The sequence below is a fragment of the Punctularia strigosozonata genome (genome assembly GCF_000264995.1).
Source record: "Punctularia strigosozonata HHB-11173 SS5 unplaced genomic scaffold PUNSTscaffold_25, whole genome shotgun sequence".
Taxonomy (NCBI): domain Eukaryota; kingdom Fungi; phylum Basidiomycota; class Agaricomycetes; order Corticiales; family Punctulariaceae; genus Punctularia; species Punctularia strigosozonata.
The window spans coordinates 57,453-77,613 of NW_006767457.1; the positions used below are offsets into that span (position 1 = coordinate 57,453).

The following is a 20,161-nucleotide window of genomic DNA, read 5'->3' on the forward strand; positions in this document are numbered from 1 at the left end:
TTCGGAAAGCCCTTTACTCATCATACTCATCTCATTCCATTTATACATTCCGTTTACTTGTAACTACGCCAACATGTAACTCGACGCACTCATGGCTACTCCTTTGTGCTCAGGCTCTCTAGAGCGATTGCCTGGGCGCTGTGCTGCTCAGGCCACGTTGCCGTCTCTTGCTGCCCAGCTGATCGAATATATACAGTATGAAACTCTGGAATATGTTCCAAATCAGCAGTGCTTGTAGAGTACAATACACCTATGAGAAGTATCTATAGGGTGGGCTATAGGCTTGGTCTGTCCCCTATACTCAGTCATCCCACTCCGCAATGAATCGTTGATTCTACAGGGCATCGGCGCTGTTTGTTACCGAATACTTACTACTCGGCTATTCCTATGCATCGAGCATCTGGCGAGTCCATCCCTGGTAGGAGCATTTCATCAGGCTGCTGGTGCTCTACCCATTTTCCCGACTCCTTGTCCACGAACTCGGGCGATTGCAGGATATGTACGTGTTTCGATATCATCACCGCATCATTGTTCGTATATGCAGTGTAAGCCGTTCGCGCGTCCGATGAGCTGATGTCTCGATGGCTATATGAGATAGCCTGGCGCTCCTTATATTGAACTCCGGAGCTCCATACTGATAGACGAATATCATCAGTGAGAAGTAGCATCATGTGGGAATGATGCATACCGGTAGCAAGCACAGTAAAAATGACGGTGCAAAATGTGTTGGGCTGGCATAATATGAGCCACAAGTAGATACGCCGGATGGAAGAGCAACTCACCAAGGTGAAATACCCTGCAACAACAGTGTTCGATACACATAGAACAATCAAGACGATGATGTTCAAGATAACTAAGGAATCCATGTTAGCGAGACCAGTCTCGTAGTCGCATTTTAATCATACCGGGAAAGATGAAGTTCGTTGCAGCCATCCAGAACAGTACGCCGATGCGGCTGCCAAATCCACCTTCGTAGCACACAAACGTTCAACATTGTATACCATGAATTGACGAAGCAAAAGGCTTACTCCGCAAACTGAATCGCTGATTAGCTTTTGGCATCATAGAGCGTGAGGGTTCCCAGACCTTCCAAAGAAAGATGGCAGAACAATACCTAGGTCATCATCAGTGCGTGTCTTTCGTGTCTTTACAGTCTCGTGACAAGACTTACGCATCATCCGTCAGCTCAGCAACACAAATAGCCTTCTGAATCCAGTTCTGGCTGGCGATGGCCCGAGAGTTCGCACTCGTCGCTCCGGGATGGGCGCTATCCTTCCACCAGTTTCGAAGGTACATGATGAACAAGACAGCACGGAATATCTTCATCGTGATCGGGACCACGAGGACCGATGCCAACAGACGCGCTGTGCGCTGTTTGAAGACCGCAATTATCCGTATGATCAAGACCGCTTCCGAGAGCCAGGGTAGCCACAAGTACATCGCCACCCATGCTTCGTTCTCAATCGGGCTGATGGTGGCCAAAGGGGATAGGATGGCGTGGATCTGATATCGGGTTAGCCTGATATAGCGGGAAGCTCATCGCGTTGACATACCTGAAGGTGGTTGCTGACAATACCAGTCACAATTGCGAGAGTAAGAGCGCCGAAGTTGAACATGAACACCGCTAATCGACGCGATTGCGGCGTCGACAAGAACACGAGAGCACCGAGCAGAACCAGAAGAATTGTTGTGAAGACAGTGCCAATCATGATGAATATGATAGAAGGCCGGATGGCACGAGCGTACTGCTCGATTATGAGAGCGACTTCGGCAGGGATGGGCGTCCCATTGCCAGCAGAAGCTCGGACGTGTCCAATCATCTGGCCGTGAGATCACTGCAGGCAAAAGTCGGCGTAGGGATGAACAGGAGAGCGAAAAGGACCACTGACACAAGATGCGATGATGTGCTACGGTACTTATGAGGGTGCGATGCTGTATCCCGCGCTTGGACTATACTTGACCTTTGATCAAGCCTATCATCAGCGATGAGAAAGGTCGCACTAGGGGTACAGGGATTCCGACCAGTATCGACCAGCAGCGTCCGTCACGGGAGGCTAGATGAGATCCTGTGTCTGGAAGCGCAACCGGAAGGAACGCTCCGCAATGCTTCTCATGGAAGACGCCCATCCATACCAGGGGAATTGAGGTATCAGAGCTGATTGCAGGCAGCATGCCTTTGTCGGAAAAAGATCGTTAAGTATGCTGCGGGTCTATCTCCGCGCGAACAAACACACCTTAGATGGAACGAGTCGAGTTGGATGATCATCTTCTGTTGTGGAGAGACCACAGCGCTTCTGGTGGGAAGAGGACTGTGAGAAAAATGGATACGGCATCTGGACGGGCGCTGCGAACTGGTCGGAACGCGTTGCCAGGCGCAGGTTCCGCGGCTCACCTGGGGCAGTGGGATCCTACCAAGTCGCTTCTTGCCGGTCATCGTGAGCTTTACTCGTGAACTCGTCGTGAAAATAGATCCCTGCAACCTACGGGATGATGCGCAATGTTCTCCTGCAGACAATGATTCGAGAAAAGCATCCTGCTGGTCTGACAGCAAACATGACGAGTATATGAATTGTCAGTAGGAACACATTGAAAGAGATCGCAGTGATGCTGAATGGCGGCTTCGAAGCTTTACGTCCCACTCTACAGTCCATTCTTTAGAGGGACCGTCATCTCAAGGTTCTTCCGATCGAATGTATTTTGGGACTGACCAACCAGGGTTCATACACATTCCTGCCCGATCCGGCCGCCGCTTGAGTATGCAGTATATATATAAGAGCTGATGACAGCCCCCGTCGAACCCCCTCTTCACGGCAGACACATCGCTGGCGCTGTAACCGGCTGTACTCATGCTGAACAACGATGTGCTGCGACAGCTCAGTCAAGCCTGCGCTCAGTGCGCTGGACACCCTGGAGACCAGTCACTTCGCACGCCACAGTGTACGGGCCATCCATGTCGACGTCGACCCCGACGACTTGCTCAGCATGGTCCATGTTGTCTGTCGTGCATTTCAGTGACGGCCTCGATGCCCTTTGACATGTCTGGGTTTTCCGATGAAGTCAGGCTCGGGTAAAGCACGCAGAAGCCAGTCGACATGATGAAAGAGCTCCCTTGCTCAACGGCCAGACTATGAAGACTACCGATGAATGGGTCAGGAGAATGGGTCTCTCGTTGTGGTGAAGGTATGCCGTTCTTTTGCCGAGCTGTGGAGCGATATCAGATGTTGAAGTAGCGGAAAGATTAGATATGGCGAGTCGCAGGCGGAGTCGCCGTCGGGCTCTCGTACCCTCGAGCTTCAGAATCATCCCCTACGTTGGGCATGATGAATATTGTCGTCTAAGACGAGGGACGGCGAGTCGGGGACAGCAAGGGGAGTGAACCCCGTGTTCACAGTCGTGAGAAGGCTTGGCGTTGATCGACGGTAAATACTGGCCGTACTCGTCTCATTCTCTCCTCGTTGCCGCCATAAGTATCCAACGCCACTGGCGAGCTCTCACTGTCGCTCTTTAAGCCCTTCCGCTCGTTTTCGGACTCATCTCCAGTCTACTGCCCCTCTGTCTCGTATTTTTCTATCTCCTGATACCCCTCAAGATGTCTCGCAACTTCGCCGCCCTCGCCGTCGTCGCATCCAGCGTCCTCCTCCGTGTTAGCGCGCAAGGAGCATCCGTCACATACACATCTGGCACACCCCTTGCCAGCAAGCACTTTGATTACCCGGATGGCATCGTAAGTCGCCTCATTCTCGTCAATTCCTCTCTTGCGCTGTACTGGCACTGGATGCTTTGGGTGACACGCTGGAGTCGACGACGACGCCTGGGGGCATGTTTCGCTGGCCTTCGGTCAGGGTTGTGCTGCGGTTCCACGCCTCCACGAAGGCGCTGCACCCCATGCTATATATCTACCCCCTTTCCCACAAGTGACTGACGGCGCTTTCCCGTGTGCAGCCCTACCGGGCCGACCCTGACGATGGTGTCCGTGGGACCCAGTTCGGCTACAACCTCTGCAACTCGACGACAGAGAATCAGTCTTCGCTCTGCCAGACCGCGTTCATCAACGCCCTCGATGGTGCGCGCCCTCCAGGAAGCTACGCGTCTTCACAGCTAATGATTTCCTCAGATTTCTGCCTCTGGGCACCTCCCAACGGCCCGGAAACAATCGGTGATACCGAGCAGGAGGAAGTTGCGTGGTGCACGAAGCCTGGTCGTGGTACTCGTGTCATCCCCGAGGGTGCCCTCCAAGGCGTTCAGTTCATGAAGACTCCCGACTACCTCCAGGTCGTCGGCTTCATCGATCAGACGAAGATCAATATGGCTGGCGACGATTTCGGTGGTGAACTTGACCCCCACGGCGCGGACTTCGTAAGTCCCATATCTAGGTGCATAATGAGTTGTATATTCATGTCTCTGAAGCGTGGTAACCCTCTGGGTGGTCTCGTCTACTCCAACGGTTTCCCTGCGTCTAACGGTGACAACAACACCTTCATCCAGGCCATCGAGTGGCACAAGTATGTTCCCTTCCAGCTCGAAGGTACACCCAAATCTTGAATTCATGTTTCCTAGCTTCATGGGAGGTGGAGCGTTCTGCTTCAAGATCTGCGACCCCGCGGGCGCCCACGCCGCCGACTTCTGCCAGCACATCTACGACCGTATTGGCTGCGCCTACAACGCGCCCAACAACGCCCAGAACGGTTCCTTCACCAGCTGTGAAGGCGACGACCAGGACTTCCCCGGCGTCTACACTTCCAACGGCCAGGTCCTCACCTACACCCAGCCCCCGGAGTCGCTCGGCGTCATCTCCACGCTGCCATACCAGCCCCGCGTTCCCGCGTCATCCAATTGCCTGACCTTCAGCTCGGCGGACCTCTTCGCTGCTGCTGCTACTACGACCGCCTCCTCCTCGGCCTCTGCATCGGGGTGAGATTTATTGTAATTGTTCTTCCCCAGTACCTCGCAGTACTGATTGAGTCCACCACTCGCAGCTCGCACACGACCGCCGCCGTCTCCGGCCACTCTACCTCTGGTCGTAGCAGTGGCTCCGCCGCCGCCACCGGTTCGCAGTCCGGCTCTGCTGCTGGCCCTACCGAAACTACGAGCGGCGCTGCTTCCGTCGGCGTCAGCGTCATCAGCATCATGGCGGCCAGCCTCTTCGCCATCGCCACCCTGGCTTGATCGTGCAATGCTTGTGTTCCGTTAACGCATGGTTATGGGCTTTATATGTCGGTCTCTCTTCTGTTTACGGGTATCTGGGCGTCGAAATAGTTAATATGCATATTGCTTGCTCGTTCGTGTCTCTTGGGATCGATCTGCTGCAGTAATGCAAGGTTTACGTCGTGTCAGCCCGCACTGTGTTCGACGTCTGGGGAACTGCAAGATATTAGTAGTTGGATGCAAAGGGGAGCATCATGCAGTGTAAGCCGATGTCGCCGCTCATTGGCCAGTGGACGTCGTGAACCTTGCTCCCGGTTCGGCGGTGAACTCAAAGAATGTTGCTGGTCACGGATATCTTATACCAAAAATTGCGAGCATAGGCGATATCTCCGAACCCACCGAACAGTTATATGAACACCTTGAAGGACATGGGAGGGTGATTTGCATATTTCTTTGTATCACGGCTGTTGGACGTCGGAGTAGTTGCTCACTCGTTTCTTGGAATCAATTGTCTGCAGTAATGCAAGGTTTACTCCGTGCCATTATTCAGTCCGTTAATAGTTTCTCGGCTATTCGAGCGTATTCCTCTGCGTATGTTACCACCTATCATGGTGTCGTCATTAAATATACGCGAATCCTACAGATTATCGTGCGCTTGGGTTACGAAGCCGGGTTGAAAGAGAGTCCACGAGGTTGAGCGCCCTCCGTTGCGGATGTAGCCGTACGGCGCGACCGACCGACGCCCATGCCGACGCGTACAAGCGTCTCTAGCGAAGCTCGCCCGTTTATCAACAGATCTTCATCCCACTCAACGACGCCTTTCTCGAAGAGCAGTACGATCGTTGAACCGCCTGGCGTTCTGACTCAGCGGTCACGTAGATAGTAGATCAAGCAGTTCTTACGTACCGAAGGCGAAGCAGCCGAATTCCTGGCCCCGTCTGACGGTCTGCCCTTCATCGACGGTGGTGATGATACTACCGACCATCATCGCGCCGACGCACACGGCCATGACACGTCCGAAGTGCGGACTGTCGATTTGCACTATTTTGCGCGCGTTCTCTCCGTAGACGTCGAGAGCAGTCCGGATTGCTTGCGGCTATGTGGCATTGATTGTCAGCGCATCATCGGCCGTAGAGAAACACAGCAGCGGCTGACGTTGACGGTGTAGTATTCTCCTGCGATATACCGCATCGGCCCTATAGTGCCATCGACCGGAGAATGGAACCGGTGGTAGTCTTGCGGGGCTAGCCTGAAGATAGCTAGTGCCCCATCTTCAAACCGTCGAGCTTCTTGCCTACCCTCCTCGCTGTAGGGTTGTCAGCGATTGCGAACTTGTGGCAAATGTCGCAACCTGAACACACGTTTGATCGAGACCCAGGAGGCGAGCGACCGTGAACTCCCGCCCCTTGATCCATATCCTCGTAGCTTCTTGCACGGTCTCGAATGCCATCATTCGGCAGTCTGCCCCGCTTACGAGTCGTGAAGGGTCGTCCGGAGACTCGATGGGACGCGCATCAGGTTTGAGCTTCCGGTAGAAGAACTGATTGAATGTCTCTGAAGGGCTATTGATGAGAATTATGGATGGGGGGAGTAAATACTAAGCTTCTTACGGAAGGAATCCAATGGGTCGAGAATCTCGTTGACGTTGAGGCGATGGAATTCAATGAAAGGCAAAATGTCCTTCGCAGATTCCGGTGAGTCGTACTTGACACCTTGCTTGATGGACATCGACTTCAGAAGGCGCCGAGCTATCATCACGCCGTGAGAACCCCATAAATTTACAGAAACACCATCGTGACCCACCCCGTGCGCCTTCCATTCGGCTCTTAGCGCCCTAACACACTTAATCAGCCTCGTATCATGGTATATGACAGAGTCCACACCTTGTACAGTAAGCGAATACCCAGACGAACATACACCTGCATCTTCTCCTCTTCAAGTTGACCTGTTGTGCGGTTTTGCACAATGATGTTGGCAGAGTTCTTCACAAGAAAAGAATCGGCGTCAGCGATTTCATGTTATGGTAGATTGAGCCTGCTCACAGCACCAAGCTGGTATGATCCAGCGCCGACTTTGCCCAAGAGTTTGGTGTACCACTTGCGCTGAGCTTGGCTACTGGTCACGAAGTTGCCGACCATGATACGATCCACGCGGCCCCAATCTTGGCTGGCGCATAACGCCATATGCGTCACAATGTCCACTTCTGCCTTCCGACCCATCCTGGGACGATGGCATAGGGGGCAGTTACGGATATTGATAACGCGTTCGACTACGGGCTCGGGACTGGCATCGGAGTCGGACGTGTCAGGAGACGACCCCGACGATCGAGATGATCCGGACTGGTGTGAGCTGGCTCGCGTGATCGGTCCAGGCTCGGATTCGACGGGGTTGAAGACGTCTTTGGCGCGAGGGGTGACCTCTGCAATTGGCTGCGAGTTGGGGACAGTAGGGTGTGGAACAGGTTGCGACGGCTTCAGGTGCTCGCCGTCTGAGGGAATGTTCCCTGGCGGGCCAGCGAAGTTCATGTGCGCCATACTCTCCTCGAGGTCCTCGAAGGCCTGTTCTGCGCCGGAAGGTGTGTTCGCGGCGTGGGATCCAGTCGCAGTGTCGCCGTCCGCGAGCCTGTAGTCAACATCGTCGAGCCTCTTGCGCTCCGTAGCAGGTTTTAGGAGCGATTCTTCAAGGCAAGCGACGCATTCCTCGAACGTGAGTTCGTTCTCGGCGTCCTCCGCACGAGAATCCTTCCCGTATCGAGTCCAAAAGGCGTCTACGGTTTTTGCGGACAGCGTCGATCCCAGCGAATCGAGCATGGACGTGAGCTCTACTCTCGAAATTGTCCTGGTGTCATCGGCATCGTATTGCTTAAGGTATTCGTGCCAAAACCGGCGCCGCAGAATTGAGTACGGCTGATACTTCGCCCTGTAAAGCTACTGAGAACAAGATCAAACGATGAGTATCATACAGGAGCCGCTCACCTGAACTTCAGCTGCGGCTTATGTTTTGCCTCCCAGGGACGTTCTCCGGAGGTGCCCTCACCAGGGGTAAGAGGGAGAACAAAGTCTTTCATATCCTCCTCTTTCTGGACGCTGATGAGCATCGATGGGATGTTTGGAAAATGAATTTCACCTCATCACCGTCCAATGTGTCTCCTTGATATATACCTCGTTCGTCTTTCTGTTCTTCGCGTATGAGGTCGCCAACATTGAAAATTGCCTCCCCGACTTTGTCGTGGGTCGAGATCTTATCCCAATCGAGCACGCTGAATTTTACATTGAACTTGGTCTCATATCTGTATAGCAAGCGCGAATCAGATCGACGGCACGCCTGAGCGATGAAAACAAGCATACCGGCGTACATGGAACAGCAGCTTCTCGTTCCACTCCGGATCACGAGAATGACGGATGACACGTGTACGAAAAACTTTCTTTCCGAAGGAGACCACGACAAAGGGGTCCATGTCCCATCCTATCCGAGTGACTGGGAGGTGAACGACTGTCGTCAATATAACGCGCCACAAACCGCAAGCGAGAAAAATACTTACAGTTACGCAAACGTGGCAGGTCGGTGGCCGCGTTGATCTCCAGCATTACGATTCCGACGATATCATTGTCCGCATCTGCAAGGCCATCGCGCGTCAGCGATCACGGTGGCCCCATCCAAATCTGAATTTGTACCAAGTTCAAATCCGCTCTCGCGTTTCCTTCGACGCCGCTTGTCTTTCTTTGGCTTTGATTCCGAGACCTTACCGAGTTTAGTCGCGGTGGGCGTCTCCGCGCCAGACTCACTGGCCACACTGATAGACGACCCCTTCCTGATAAGTTTCTTGAGGAATCGTGACGATTTTCTACCTTCCTCTTGCAGTCGTGGTCTCGGGGATTGAAGTTGTGCTTGCGATGGCACTTTGGACGGAGGTTGAGGCGTCTTGTTAGGGTCGACCATGGAAGGTGATTGCACAAGCGGCTCTGGGTCGGCAAAAAGCGAAGGTACGGTAGCGGTCGGAGTAGGTTCATTATCGTCCGAGCCGGTGATGATTTGCGTTCGATGGCCTCTGAGAGCGTGCGGCACGTGCCCGCCTAGAGACGTCACCGTCAGCGCATAGCAAAGGTCAATTCCTTTACGACACTTACCCTGGATATGTGCCGGGAAGTCCTCCGCGGTTTCGTACCCTTGATCATCGCTATCTGTGGCACTCTCGTTACCAGAGGGATCGGTCGACGTAGGTTCGTCGTCCTCGTCAGAGCTAAATCCATCGTCCTCGAATTCCGGTCCTCCAGACACGGACGGGATCGTACCAATAGTTGATGTCTGCAGCTTATCAGGAGGTGCTCGCTAAGAAGGAATGGCAAGAGAACTGACTGGAGGCACCGATGTCAAGTTCCATTGCTGACGTTGCAGGAACTCGGTGTAGATATCCTCCAATGGCAAGCTGGGATCAACCATCTTCGTGCTCGCATGGGTATCGGTAGGTGTTGGTCGGACGAAACCCATCTTGATGCGGACCGAGCCGGATATCGTCGCTTTGGAGCGAGTCGATATGAGTGCGAGGGATCGTTCCTGAGTAAACGAGGAGCACATGAGAATAAGCCTGGAATATGCTCTTCTACACACCTCTGCTGAATTCCAATCTAACTTCGGCCCACGTTGCGGAAACCATTCGTCCACACTCAAAGCGACTTCGCCGAGATACTCTTTCCCAATCATATCCTTGTCCCAAACTACAATCTCGAGCGCGCCGACGCGTTCTGCGAGCGAGAGATGAAGCGGAAGGTCGAACGTTGCCTCGGCTGGATCATAGATGGGCGAATTGGACTTCTTGACCGCAGGAGTGGAGTGTCGTTGGTTTAGGACGCCGACCGTAACATAGCTGCAGCATCAACGTCGGAGAGTTTTCTCTCGCAGGTCAAATCTAGAGCGTACGGACGGGTCACTGAAGCCGTTACGATCCTTTCCTACGAGATCAGTGCAGCCTATGACCTGCACGCGAAGAATGACTAGGGGTGGCTCCCCGGGCACTGGTTGCAAATTCTTGGACGCGACACCTGTTTCAACTGTTTATAGTCTCGACTACTTGTAACGAGCGCGAGCATACCTGAGTTGGGGGCGATCCCGGCGAGGCGAGCAGGCAAAGCTTTACCGATGGCGTGCTTGACTTTCAGGGCCTTCTGTTTCCGTTTGGGCGCCATCGTGTCGTATCAGAGTAATCGTGTGTTATAGCTTGTAGAGTCAGTCTAGTCGTGTACCTTCGTGACTGTTGTAGGAGTTCGTGCAGTCGATATAAGACGAGCACGCCGGGCGCGCCGAGGTTATATCAAGAGGCAAGCGTAATCTGGTGGCGGTGCCCACCGCCATCAGAGAACAGCCCCTCGGCGACTGAGCTCAACGCAATCACAGCTTCTCACATCCACTGTGGCATTTTTCTACATCACATCCGGAGCGAACTGCATTTCTCGGACTCCCTGAAGTTCTGAGGACACCTCGTCGCGAATCTTCTCGCGGTTCTCTCCGCCGTGTTCTCGCTGTTAGATGGGTCATAACTACACAGAAAACAACTTAGGCATGCAGTCTGTGCGAAGCAGTACCCTGCAGTGCTTTCCTTGTGCTGCGAGCCAGCGCTCATCCGCGCGGGTATCTGTCTGTACGCAAAGACATCGCCTTATACGTTGATCATTTTCCTGTGATGGAGCTTGGGTATGTCTCGATCAACATCTAGACCACGCGTGTAGCGCCAATGCTGGACTGACTGTCTCTTTTCGCCACTTCTCCCCCTTTGCATTCAGCCCCTTGTCATTGATTGCCCGATTGCTGTGTCCCTCACGGACTAAAACGTGAAGATGATGGCGTATGCGTGCCCAAAACCTAACCACAACATAGGGTTTCTATTTGGCGAGCTCGACACTGAACGCAGTGGTCGCAGCTATACCCGATACGCCGAGTTTCTGCGGTATCTGGGAATGTACATTAACCCCGGTGCGGAACATGTAACAAAGCCCTCCTACACTAGGAAATCTGGTGCGACTGAATCTCGGCGAGTCGCCGGGCCGTTCCGGTGCACGCGAGGTAGCACAGATCTTGGACTAACGGGAGTCGTGTCCCAACCCGCGTGGCTGTGCCTAGGTAAACCTCACGCTGAACCACTCGCTGGATCACATATTGCGCTCTGCTCGAGGCTCAGGCTCTATTGGTCACCAGTGTGCGGGGAGAACTGCTCTAAAAGCATGTTTGCTCAGCTCCTTCTTGTTTTGGCTTCACTCAGCCTGATCCATGGTCAGCTTCTTACACTCGTCCGTGTCCACTGGCTTATGCATCCTACAGCTGCGTATTCAGCTTACGAACGTTGGTACCCAAGTTCGGGCGCATAGTATGAACCGGGCTAACGAAGACTTCATTTAGACCTGTCACATATAAAAGCTATTGGAAAATCTGAGGGAACCCTCCCTTCGGACGTGAGCGTATATCTTCGAACGGGTTGATCTTATCGTGCCAAGACAACGTTACAGGTCGTCATAGAGGCCATCGTATCTCTTGTACTGGCGACTATGGGAGCGTCCATGAGGACGCCGACGCTGAAGGAAATAACGTGGGCGAGCGAGATGAAGACAAGGTGCGCTGTGTTCATGCTAGTTATCAGGTGACGCTGACGGTCGGCTTCAGAACGGTGGAGGAGATGGACACAAGGATCGGCTTCGTACCGTGGGGTCAGACCACGGCAAATCCATGAGTTGCAGTGTGATGCAGGAGTAATAGATGCACCTTTTGCAACGTGCCGCAAAATCCTCAGTACCACGTCAAAGTTGGCCGAGTCGTGTGCTAAAAGTTGAGCCAATCGTATGAGCAGGGTACGTCTTGACACCATCCCCATCACCAAACAATCGCCAGATTTGCCTTGTGCCAGATTAATCGCTAGATTTGCCTTGAGCCGTGTGCTCGGAAACACGGCATTTGTCGTCGTTTTCGCTCTCTTTAGCCAATCCTGTCCATGTGACAAGCACATTGTGCACGTCCCCTCGATGATAGTGTAGCACATTCATGCTCTGGATAACGATGCATGAGCCGTCAAATTAGAGGTGAGAGGATCGTCGTGTAATAGAGCCGCGGACATATTTGCCTACTGCGAAGAACTTTTACCACTTACAGATACACTCTGTTTACTTCAAGTAAACTTGAAGAACGTGAATGCGCGGCAGATGGCGACAAAATTCCACCGGACTGGGATTGAAGGTGATTGTCTACAACACGATAAACCGGTGGGTATAGTCGCTGATGCAATTAGCGCATCTCATAATTGTCTCGAGCCATAGGAACGACAAGAAATTTATTGCAGTACAACGAGTTCAAGACATATACGAGACCCATCAAAACAGAGCCCATCTTTGCGCGACTGGTTCATACGGCCGTCGGGAGTGGACAGGTGAACAAGAGAAGAAACCCAACATGGTGGCTAAATCGTCCAGTACAAGGTGCGCGATATACCGTCAAGAGAAGTAAGCCTTTCTGACTCTCGGCCGAGTGCATTGATAGGTCCCACGAGGCTGCTCGTGGCTTGCGGGTCGAGTCCAATAATATTGTACTGCCAAAGCAGGTTCAGGGCTTCCAGAACCCATTCCCAGCAGGAAATATGGTTGAGCCGATTCATCTGAACGGTGTTGTAGCTAATGCCGCGGTAGATTTGTGAAAAAAGACCATTGAAATCGAACCCGGGTTGGGGTGGAGAGTAGCTCATGATTCGGACTACGCCGAGAGTCATCTTGCCGCCATTCGTGACCTCCCTGACCGGATTGATGACTCTGGCGTCATAGCACTCGATGGGTTCGTTGAGACTGCGGCGGGGAGCTACCGACCAATGATACCTCGTCGCAACGCCGGCGGCATCTGTGATGAAAAGAGACCAGTGGGGGTCCACCGACAGGATCTGAATCAGAAAGATGTACAGCGAGTTGGGCTGCAGAGAGATCATTCGGTTCTCGCTGTTCATTGTGTGAATGGTGTTGGCTGAGGAGATGTAGCCTAGGTGCGAAGAGGATAAAGACTGAGTTGGCTGGCGGTATCGAGTAGCAACAGTCGCTTCTTATACCCGTCAGGTTGCAAGTTGTGGTCTCCAGAACCGACACAATAGAAAAGGGTAGGAAGCGCTCATCTCCTACAGCTTGGCATAGCTGCGAGGGAAGAAAGCATGTCGTCGGTGAAATCGACAGATAATACCTCTTGGAGCTTCCAGCCTACATGCAAGCCGTTTCGGGGATATCACGGTTCTTCCAGCACACAGGTATGCTGGAGGTGATGTCCGCCTGACTCAACGACCAAGAGCAAGCCGTGCGCCATATTACTTTGGAGTGTAACCCGATCCCGAAGGTCACCACATGAAGGTGAGTGATGCTGTCCGAAAACGATTACTGCGGATCGAAACGTAGGGTTCGGTGTGTAGCAGCCGAGTAATGAAAGAAATGTTCAGGACGCCGGATTAGCGCAGGACGTGGGCAAGTGCCGAATTGGTAGGGTGAATGCTATTCAGGCCGCCAACGCAGTCGGCATAAAATGAGCCAGCTGAGATAAGACGTTGTCGACATGTTGCCACATAGACTGAGCCAAGGAGTCTTATTTTGGAGAACAGAGCCGTCTTCCAGACATAGCTCTTTCAACGTGTTTCACGCGCAGTCGACGAGGGAGGTGTATGATCAATGAGGTCCAGGAAAAGTGTATCACGTGATCTTAGAAAACGGTCTATATATACGAACCCGAAGAAGGGTCAGACTCGACCGTATCCACCGCCTTGTGCCGCTCCTCATCTCGTACCATCTCCTAACTCTGACCACGACGGTTATGTCTCTACAGTGGTGGCTTTTTATCTTGATACGGACTACGAACTCGTTGCTTCAGGTGCTTATTGTTCAAACCACTGCTATACTAGGGCGCACTTTGATGTACCCGGATGCACAGTATCGGCTCGTCCTTCTCCTCAGCAAGCCTCTTCTTGACGAACCGAATGTTCGTGTCTTCCGACATGGTATTCCCTGGATTGTTAAACTCCGTAATCGCACAACAAGTACAGAAGCCCATGCCCTACGATTCCTCCATGGCACAGGTCTTGACCTCCCTATCCCTCGCCTGATCGTGTCGTTCGAGCACGCAGGAGCTAGCTACACGGTTATGACCCGTCTCCCTGGAATTACCGTTTACGATGCTTGGCGCCAGGGTCTTTTGACACCCGAGTTGCAGCGAACTATCCTAGGGGAGATCTCTTTAGTTATCAAACAACTACAGACACTTCGACAACCTGAGGCAGATGCTGGAAAGGTGATGCTTAGCGCATCTGGCCATGGCCTTCCAGATCCCCTTTTCTTTTTTGAAAAACGATCGGGCCCTTTCTCGTCTCCAGCGGAATTATGGGCTTACCTTGGGGCATCGGGTGGCCTGCAAGGCTACGAAGAAACGCTGGATCATGACACTCGAGCGATCATGGCTGCAGACCCCATCCGATACGTACACGCGGATCTACGGATGTACAACGTATTGATACACAACGGTCACGTATCTGGTATCATCGATTGGGAGGACTCCGGTTGGTATCCTTCGTCCTGGCAGGTCCATGCGATGCGATGGCTTTGTCCAGGTTGTGAACAATTCTGGGTGTTTCACTGGCGCAACGAACACCGGTTCTCACCAGAGGCGGAGGCTGCATATGCAGCATCCAAGAAGTTTCTCATTTATTCGCCTGTTTGATAGTAACGCGTTTCCGCCCTGTATTGATTCGAATGTGTGACTCAACGAGCGCTATCTGTATGTATTTACTGTATATCGCGGTCGATTCCCTTCCATATATCGATAGTGGTCAATGTACATAGGATAAATCTATCACATCATCACTGTTGCATTACGGCTCCATCGCCACACGCCTTCGAGCGTTTTCGTTCGCGAAAAGCATGGCTTGCGCGAGCATGCGTCGCTTTGATTCTTCAGCAGCAAAATTGCCCAAACTGCAGGTGCCCACGGCCTCACAGACCAGCGTCCCCGCATCCCTCCTCCTCGGTACTACCACCACGTAATCACCTATCTCCACTTTCCTCTTCTCTCTCCCCCACACCTTCCTCTCGCCGTCCCACCTCGGGACCAGGGCCGACTGCGGTAGAGCGCACCGGACGTACCCATCCGAGCGGCCGATCCACATGCTATCCCCAGGTCGTCTCGACGCCTGCGTGACGAGCACAAGCTGCGGCTTGCCGTCTTCTACCATCGCGCCCAGCCGCTCGTCCCGCCTCCTTTCGTAAACATTGTTCAGCGCCCTTAGCCTCTCATTCTTCACCCGCTGCGGCACATCATCCACGAGGTGGCGATGCGCACGCGTCTTCTCTCTGAGGCTGTACGCGAAGTTGAAGCAGAGCTCGAAGCCGACCTCGTCGACGAGGCTGAGCGTGTCGGCGAACTCCTCATCCGTCTCGCCGCAGAAGCCAACGATAAAGTCGGACGAGAGCGTCGCGCCCGGAATCGTGGCCCGAATCCGGTGTGCGAGCTCAAGGTATGATTCCCGGGTGTAGCCGCGCCGCATGCGTTCGAGAACGCTGCTCGATCCGGACTGTGCGGGCATGTGGATTTGAGAGCAAAGGTTCGGACGTTGCGCGATGAGCTGCAGGAGGTCGTGAGGGAAGTTTTGGGGATGCGGAGAGACGAAGCGGATGCGCATCTCCGGGTCGATGAGCGAAACGCGGTCGAGGAGCGCGGCGAAGTGGATGCCGGAGGGATCGAAACGGTAAACGGGCTTGAAGCCAGGAGAAGATAGGGAGGCGCCAAGGGATACACCAGGCGGAGGTATAGAGGTCGAAGAGGATGACGAGAAGAGAGCCATCGATGAGGGGGTTGTATCTCGATAGGAATTAACGTTTTGGCCCAGGAGCGTAATTTCCTTGATCCCTATGGAAGATAAATGGCGGACCTCGTCTAGGATCGAGGTGATGGGACGAGAGCGTTCTCGACCTACGAAGTGTCAATGGCATGTCGAAGCTCGGTACTGCAACGTACACACCTCGAGTGAATGGCACGATGCAATACGAGCACATATTATTGCAACCTCTCATGATCGTCAGATTTGCCGTCTTCTTCGATGGATCCGTAGACAAGGGCGTGATATCTGCGTACGTTTCGTCAGCACTGAGCTGAACGTTCGCCGCACCCCGTCCGCCGTCTCCTTCCTCCTCTACCTGGCCCAGTAATCTGGGTAGACTCCTGTACGCATCCGGCCCACACACGACGTCGACCATCCGTTCGTCCCTCTTCCCCGTCTTCTCATCCACCTTCCCTTCCAGCAGACTGAGTTTGAGGCGCTCGGCCATGCATCCGAGCAACCCCACTTTACCGCCGCGAGCGCGAAGAGGAGCAAGTTCTCGAAGCCGCCTCCATATCTTTGACTCAGCATTCTCCCGGATGGCACATGTGATGAGGAGGACAATGTCGGCATCGGAAGCGGTCGGAGACGGCGTGTAGCCTGCGTCCACGAGGATACGGTTCAAGATGTCAGAATCGGCACCCTTTAATGCGGTCAGCCGAGGGCGGAGGACATGACATAAGACGAAAGGCATACGTTCATCTGACAGCCATATACCTCAAGATAGAACGATTTCGGAATAAGCTTCTGGGCGAGATACGGTGGTGGGTCATGCGGTTCTGCAGCCGCTCCTAGAGATGCGTTTGCGATGAAGTGCTCAAGCGGGAGCGCGTTCTGCACAAGCTTTCGAGCTCTTGGCAGGTTGCTCATATCATTACTTGGCGCGGTTGATGTACCAAACGAATGAGACGTTGGCAAGGGTGTCTCCGCTGCTCGTGCAGAAGACGAATTGCTGATCGCGCGGAGTGCTGGCGTACGTCGAAGTCGGAAAGGCTTGAGCGAGCTCGAAATCGCGCGCGAGCAGGACGAGCAGACGAATACCATGCCAGGAGCTAGCACTCTTGCGGCCTCCGGGAGAATATGCTGTTGAGCACAGGCTCGTCAAGCAATGAGCGTGAACGGTCCCAGCCAATCCCGCCAAGGAGAAATTGAAAGGGTACAGCCACCCCCCTACGGTAGCGGAAGTAGGCTTGGATCTTTCCTATGTTCACGATCTGTCTATCTCGAAGCACGATACGTTCTTTGCAGGCATATTCGACACACTGGGGCAACCACAATCTTGCTCAATGTCACCCTTCTATCGACGCAGGATACCGAGGATTCCAGAGATCACCAATCAATCGACACTCTACAGACGATAGAGCCTTGCGCTTTGACGTTGCTGAGACCAGCGAGAGAGTATCTTGCTTTGAGACGACCTCCATCCTTCTCGTGAATGCATGTTTCAGGTCATTCTCGGCGCCCGATGTTGTTTCGATTTATCGTCCCGGTCCAGGTTTACGGTTGGGCCAATCTCCTGGCGGAGCACCATCTCACATTACACCCATGTTTTGAAACCATAGCGTCATAGATATCACAGAAGTCGCTGAAATTATGCGCTGGTCGAAGGGACGAGGCAAATCGGAAGCCAACGAACGAAACGGTCTCAGATGCCAGGGTTCAGATCATTCCAAGCCTGACTGTCACACTTTGTCACACTCCTCAGCTGGTTGTGACCGGATCCATATCGCGCTCGGCGATGCAACGAGACCAAACCCACAATACCCCAACTCCCTGGATATCTATGGTTGCGGTGCAGACATCTAAGCTACACAAGCTCCATCCGAAAACGCTCGCTCAGTGGTACTCAACGGAACTCTCCCCTGGCTGTTCTCTCTAGGCGCATCAAGGTGCCATATCATCCGAGGTTTCAACATGATTTGCCACCTCCTATACGTCCCGCTTCTGAGCCTCCTCGCACCCCTCACACTCATCTTACTCCGCCTTCATGTTTCGAGAAGCTTCGTCCATCTCGAGGGATGTCACCGCCGAACAGCGATACATGCGTTTCTGCGCTGAACGAACTGACTTGGCGTGCCTGCGAGTGAAGGGTATAAACTCGATATGATGCGAAACCTGCTGCAGTTTCCGCTCCCTCCAGTCGCTCGACCTCCGCCATGCATATACCTAGGGCCTCTTCCACTAAGGCAGTCGTAGCCCAGTTCGTGGCATCGACACTGACGGATCGGCCGACACGCTAATCTCCCCATTTTTAGCTTCATCGTCGGCTACACATATGTGAGCCGCCTCTCACCACACGATACATTGCGCCTCTTCTGACACGATCTCCAGTCGTACAGCCAGAATGATTGGTTCAATGACATCAATCTTGCCAGTTCTATGGGAATAGATGGTACGGCTCGGATTTTTTTTTGCGCAGCGGATGGGGGACTCATCTATAACGTCTTCAGCGTTCGCTCTGAATTTGGGAGCAGATTCCTGGCAACCGAGCCAGATCGCCAACGCTTACTCGGCCGCTTCGTCGCATGGCTCCGACTTTAAACTCTTCCTCTCTTTCGACATGTCCTCGATACCCTGCGGGTCCGGCGGCGACGCTTCGAATATTGGCAACCTCCTCAATGCCTACGCCAACCACGGAAACCAATTCTACTTCAATGGACGTCCGTATACCTCCACCTTCGGCGGCGAAGGATGCGCCTTCGGCACCGGTGACGTTAACTCTGGATGGACCACGGCCGTGCGGAACAATGTTGGGGCCAACTACTACTTCGTTCCCGCGTTCTTCGGCGACCCCAACGGCTGGGCTAACTACGCAGTCGTCGACGGCGTCTTCAATGTGCGCGCTGTTATCTCCTTTCTGTTTTCTATTTTGACTCTATTGCCAGTGGAACGGGGGTTGGCCCATGTCCGCCAACGACGTCACGTTCGATAGCGATGCCGGATATATCTCTGCCGCTAACGGCAAACTCGTCATGTCGGCTGTAAGCCCTTGGTTTTTTGCCCACTACTCCTGGAAAAACGAAGTGTTCGATACCAATGACTGGCTATGGAATGAGCGCTGGGAGCAGCTAGTCCAGCATCGCGATCAGGTGGATGTCGTGCAGATTCTCACATGGAATGGTACGCATCGGAGCGTACCCCATTCTATTCCTCCCATTGACGTCCAGGCATAGATTACAGCGAAAGTCATTACGTGGGTCCTGTTGATGGTTCTCCTCCTGATGGCACATACTGGCAAAACGGCTTCGACCACCAAGGTTAGCCGTCCTCGTTCGTGAGCCTTGATGCATCTTACTTATAACGCAATATGTAGGTTTCCTGAACATGGTACCGTACTACAGTCAGGCGTTCAAGACTGGCAACTATCCCACCGTCTCGGCGGACCACCTCTTTATCTGGAGCCGCCCCCACCCGGCGGGCGCCAGCGCCTGCTGCGATGGCATCGGCAAGCCCGCCAATGCCGACTGGCTCTCAGACTACCTCTGGGCCGTCGCGTTCGCCGCCTCAGACGGTTCCGTCACACTCACGTCCGGAAGCAATACTCAAACGTTCAGTGTGACTGCTGGCGTGAACAAGCTTCAGCTGGCGAGCTCGCCTGGTGGCATTCAGGGCACATTGACCCGGGACGGCAAGGCCGTGGTCGACGTTGACCCTGGATCGGCGTTCACATACACGTCCGATCCCCAACAGTACAACTACAACGCTTTCGTTGCATGGGCTTGAAAAGGATGGGGATTTAAGAGTAACAACAGTCGTTGAACTTTTTCTTACGATCACGATCTTTCTACTCTTATCCTATACTTGGGAATATTAGACAAAATTAGAATGAACATGCAAGTTGGGATAGGAGATCAGGCGAAACATGATTGCCTTATTTTATGTCATGGCAGCCCCTTTACTACATAATTTGGAGATGACCATTGCTTGTGTTCGACTTGTACCTCCTTGGGCTGCTGCCTGGGCAAGGATTCTCGTTTGCGATTAAATAGGGGTGAAGAACGCGTCGACCGAATCGGGAATTCGCGAAAGGGTATAGCCACCCCTTATGGGTGCTTCCACCTGTTCTCTCCCCGTTCTCGTTCGTTTCTCCCCCTAATTGCGCTAGATGTTTTCATCTATGTGCCATCGTCGCCCTTGCAAGTT

General features: G+C 53.3%; 7 protein-coding genes across 7 annotated transcripts; 3 read left to right on the forward strand and 4 right to left on the reverse strand.

Annotated features, from left to right (window-relative positions):
* Positions 1-278: 278 nt before the first annotated feature.
* PUNSTDRAFT_128750 (uncharacterized protein) lies at positions 279-1,709 on the reverse strand (the record flags this gene model as incomplete). Its single annotated transcript, XM_007389212.1, has 4 exons — positions 279-634; positions 783-796; positions 1,172-1,503; positions 1,554-1,709. The coding sequence occupies 4 exons, from the start codon at positions 1,707-1,709 to the stop codon at positions 372-374; spliced, it is 765 nt and encodes a 254-aa protein (XP_007389274.1). The 3' UTR covers positions 279-371.
* A 1,880-nt stretch (positions 1,710-3,589) lies between these two features.
* On the forward strand, positions 3,590-4,915 carry PUNSTDRAFT_78044 (uncharacterized protein; the record flags this gene model as incomplete). The annotated part of the gene is made up of 5 exons (XM_007389213.1): positions 3,590-3,724; positions 3,943-4,063; positions 4,115-4,356; positions 4,408-4,502; positions 4,558-4,915. The coding sequence occupies 5 exons, from the start codon at positions 3,590-3,592 to the stop codon at positions 4,913-4,915; spliced, it is 951 nt and encodes a 316-aa protein (XP_007389275.1).
* Positions 4,916-5,694: 779 nt separating this feature from the next.
* PUNSTDRAFT_93994 (uncharacterized protein) lies at positions 5,695-10,290 on the reverse strand. The gene is made up of 18 exons (XM_007389214.1): positions 10,235-10,290; positions 10,067-10,184; positions 9,754-10,009; positions 9,502-9,699; positions 9,273-9,450; positions 8,820-9,218; positions 8,687-8,761; positions 8,493-8,622; positions 8,272-8,434; positions 8,121-8,224; positions 7,188-8,064; positions 7,029-7,127; positions 6,949-6,979; positions 6,756-6,893; positions 6,507-6,699; positions 6,301-6,451; positions 6,052-6,241; positions 5,695-5,996 (listed from the first exon to the last, which is right to left on the reverse strand). The coding sequence occupies exons 3-18, from the start codon at positions 9,844-9,846 to the stop codon at positions 5,806-5,808; spliced, it is 3,210 nt and encodes a 1,069-aa protein (XP_007389276.1). The 5' UTR covers positions 9,847-10,009; positions 10,067-10,184; positions 10,235-10,290; the 3' UTR covers positions 5,695-5,805.
* A 1,070-nt stretch (positions 10,291-11,360) lies between these two features.
* On the forward strand, positions 11,361-11,863 carry PUNSTDRAFT_78103 (uncharacterized protein; the record flags this gene model as incomplete). The annotated part of the gene is made up of 4 exons (XM_007389215.1): positions 11,361-11,409; positions 11,536-11,588; positions 11,643-11,746; positions 11,797-11,863. The coding sequence occupies 4 exons, from the start codon at positions 11,361-11,363 to the stop codon at positions 11,861-11,863; spliced, it is 273 nt and encodes a 90-aa protein (XP_007389277.1).
* An 855-nt stretch (positions 11,864-12,718) lies between these two features.
* On the reverse strand, positions 12,719-13,096 carry PUNSTDRAFT_33091 (uncharacterized protein; the record flags this gene model as incomplete). The annotated part of the gene is made up of 1 exon (XM_007389216.1): positions 12,719-13,096. A coding segment is annotated over one exon (378 nt), but the record flags the coding sequence as incomplete, so codon positions are not given.
* An 877-nt stretch (positions 13,097-13,973) lies between these two features.
* Positions 13,974-17,002, reverse strand: PUNSTDRAFT_147038 (uncharacterized protein). Its single transcript, XM_007389217.1, has 3 exons — positions 16,715-17,002; positions 16,160-16,661; positions 13,974-16,110 (listed from the first exon to the last, which is right to left on the reverse strand). The coding sequence occupies exons 1-3, from the start codon at positions 16,886-16,888 to the stop codon at positions 15,014-15,016; spliced, it is 1,773 nt and encodes a 590-aa protein (XP_007389279.1). The 5' UTR covers positions 16,889-17,002; the 3' UTR covers positions 13,974-15,013.
* A 1,172-nt stretch (positions 17,003-18,174) lies between these two features.
* On the forward strand, positions 18,175-19,741 carry PUNSTDRAFT_139502 (glycoside hydrolase; the record flags this gene model as incomplete). The annotated part of the gene is made up of 7 exons (XM_007389218.1): positions 18,175-18,218; positions 18,274-18,295; positions 18,350-18,410; positions 18,469-18,854; positions 18,904-19,138; positions 19,192-19,275; positions 19,332-19,741. 7 exons carry the CDS (start codon positions 18,175-18,177, stop codon positions 19,739-19,741), a joined length of 1,242 nt encoding a protein of 413 aa, XP_007389280.1.
* Between the last annotated feature and the right edge of the window lie 420 nt (positions 19,742-20,161).

What these genes read in the sequence shown, in the direction of transcription:
- PUNSTDRAFT_93994 (XM_007389214.1), bottom strand. Translation starts at nt 9,846, where the DNA reads ATGATTGGGAAAGAGTATCTCGGCGAAGTCGCTTTGAGTGTGGACGAA. An exon ending in TAGATTGGAATTCAGCAGAG is followed by an intron (nt 9,700 to 9,753) that starts GTGTGTAGAAGA and finishes TCGTTTACTCAG; the next exon opens with GAACGATCCCTCGCACTCAT. An exon ending in CGACCCATTGGATTCCTTCC is followed by an intron (nt 6,700 to 6,755) that starts GTAAGAAGCTTA and finishes ATAGCCCTTCAG; the next exon opens with AGACATTCAATCAGTTCTTC.
- PUNSTDRAFT_147038 (XM_007389217.1), bottom strand. Translation starts at nt 16,888, where the DNA reads ATGAGCAACCTGCCAAGAGCTCGAAAGCTTGTGCAGAACGCGCTCCCG. An exon ending in TATATGGCTGTCAGATGAAC is followed by an intron (nt 16,662 to 16,714) that starts GTATGCCTTTCG and finishes ACCGCATTAAAG; the next exon opens with GGTGCCGATTCTGACATCTT. An exon ending in CATCGTGCCATTCACTCGAG is followed by an intron (nt 16,111 to 16,159) that starts GTGTGTACGTTG and finishes GACACTTCGTAG; the next exon opens with GTCGAGAACGCTCTCGTCCC.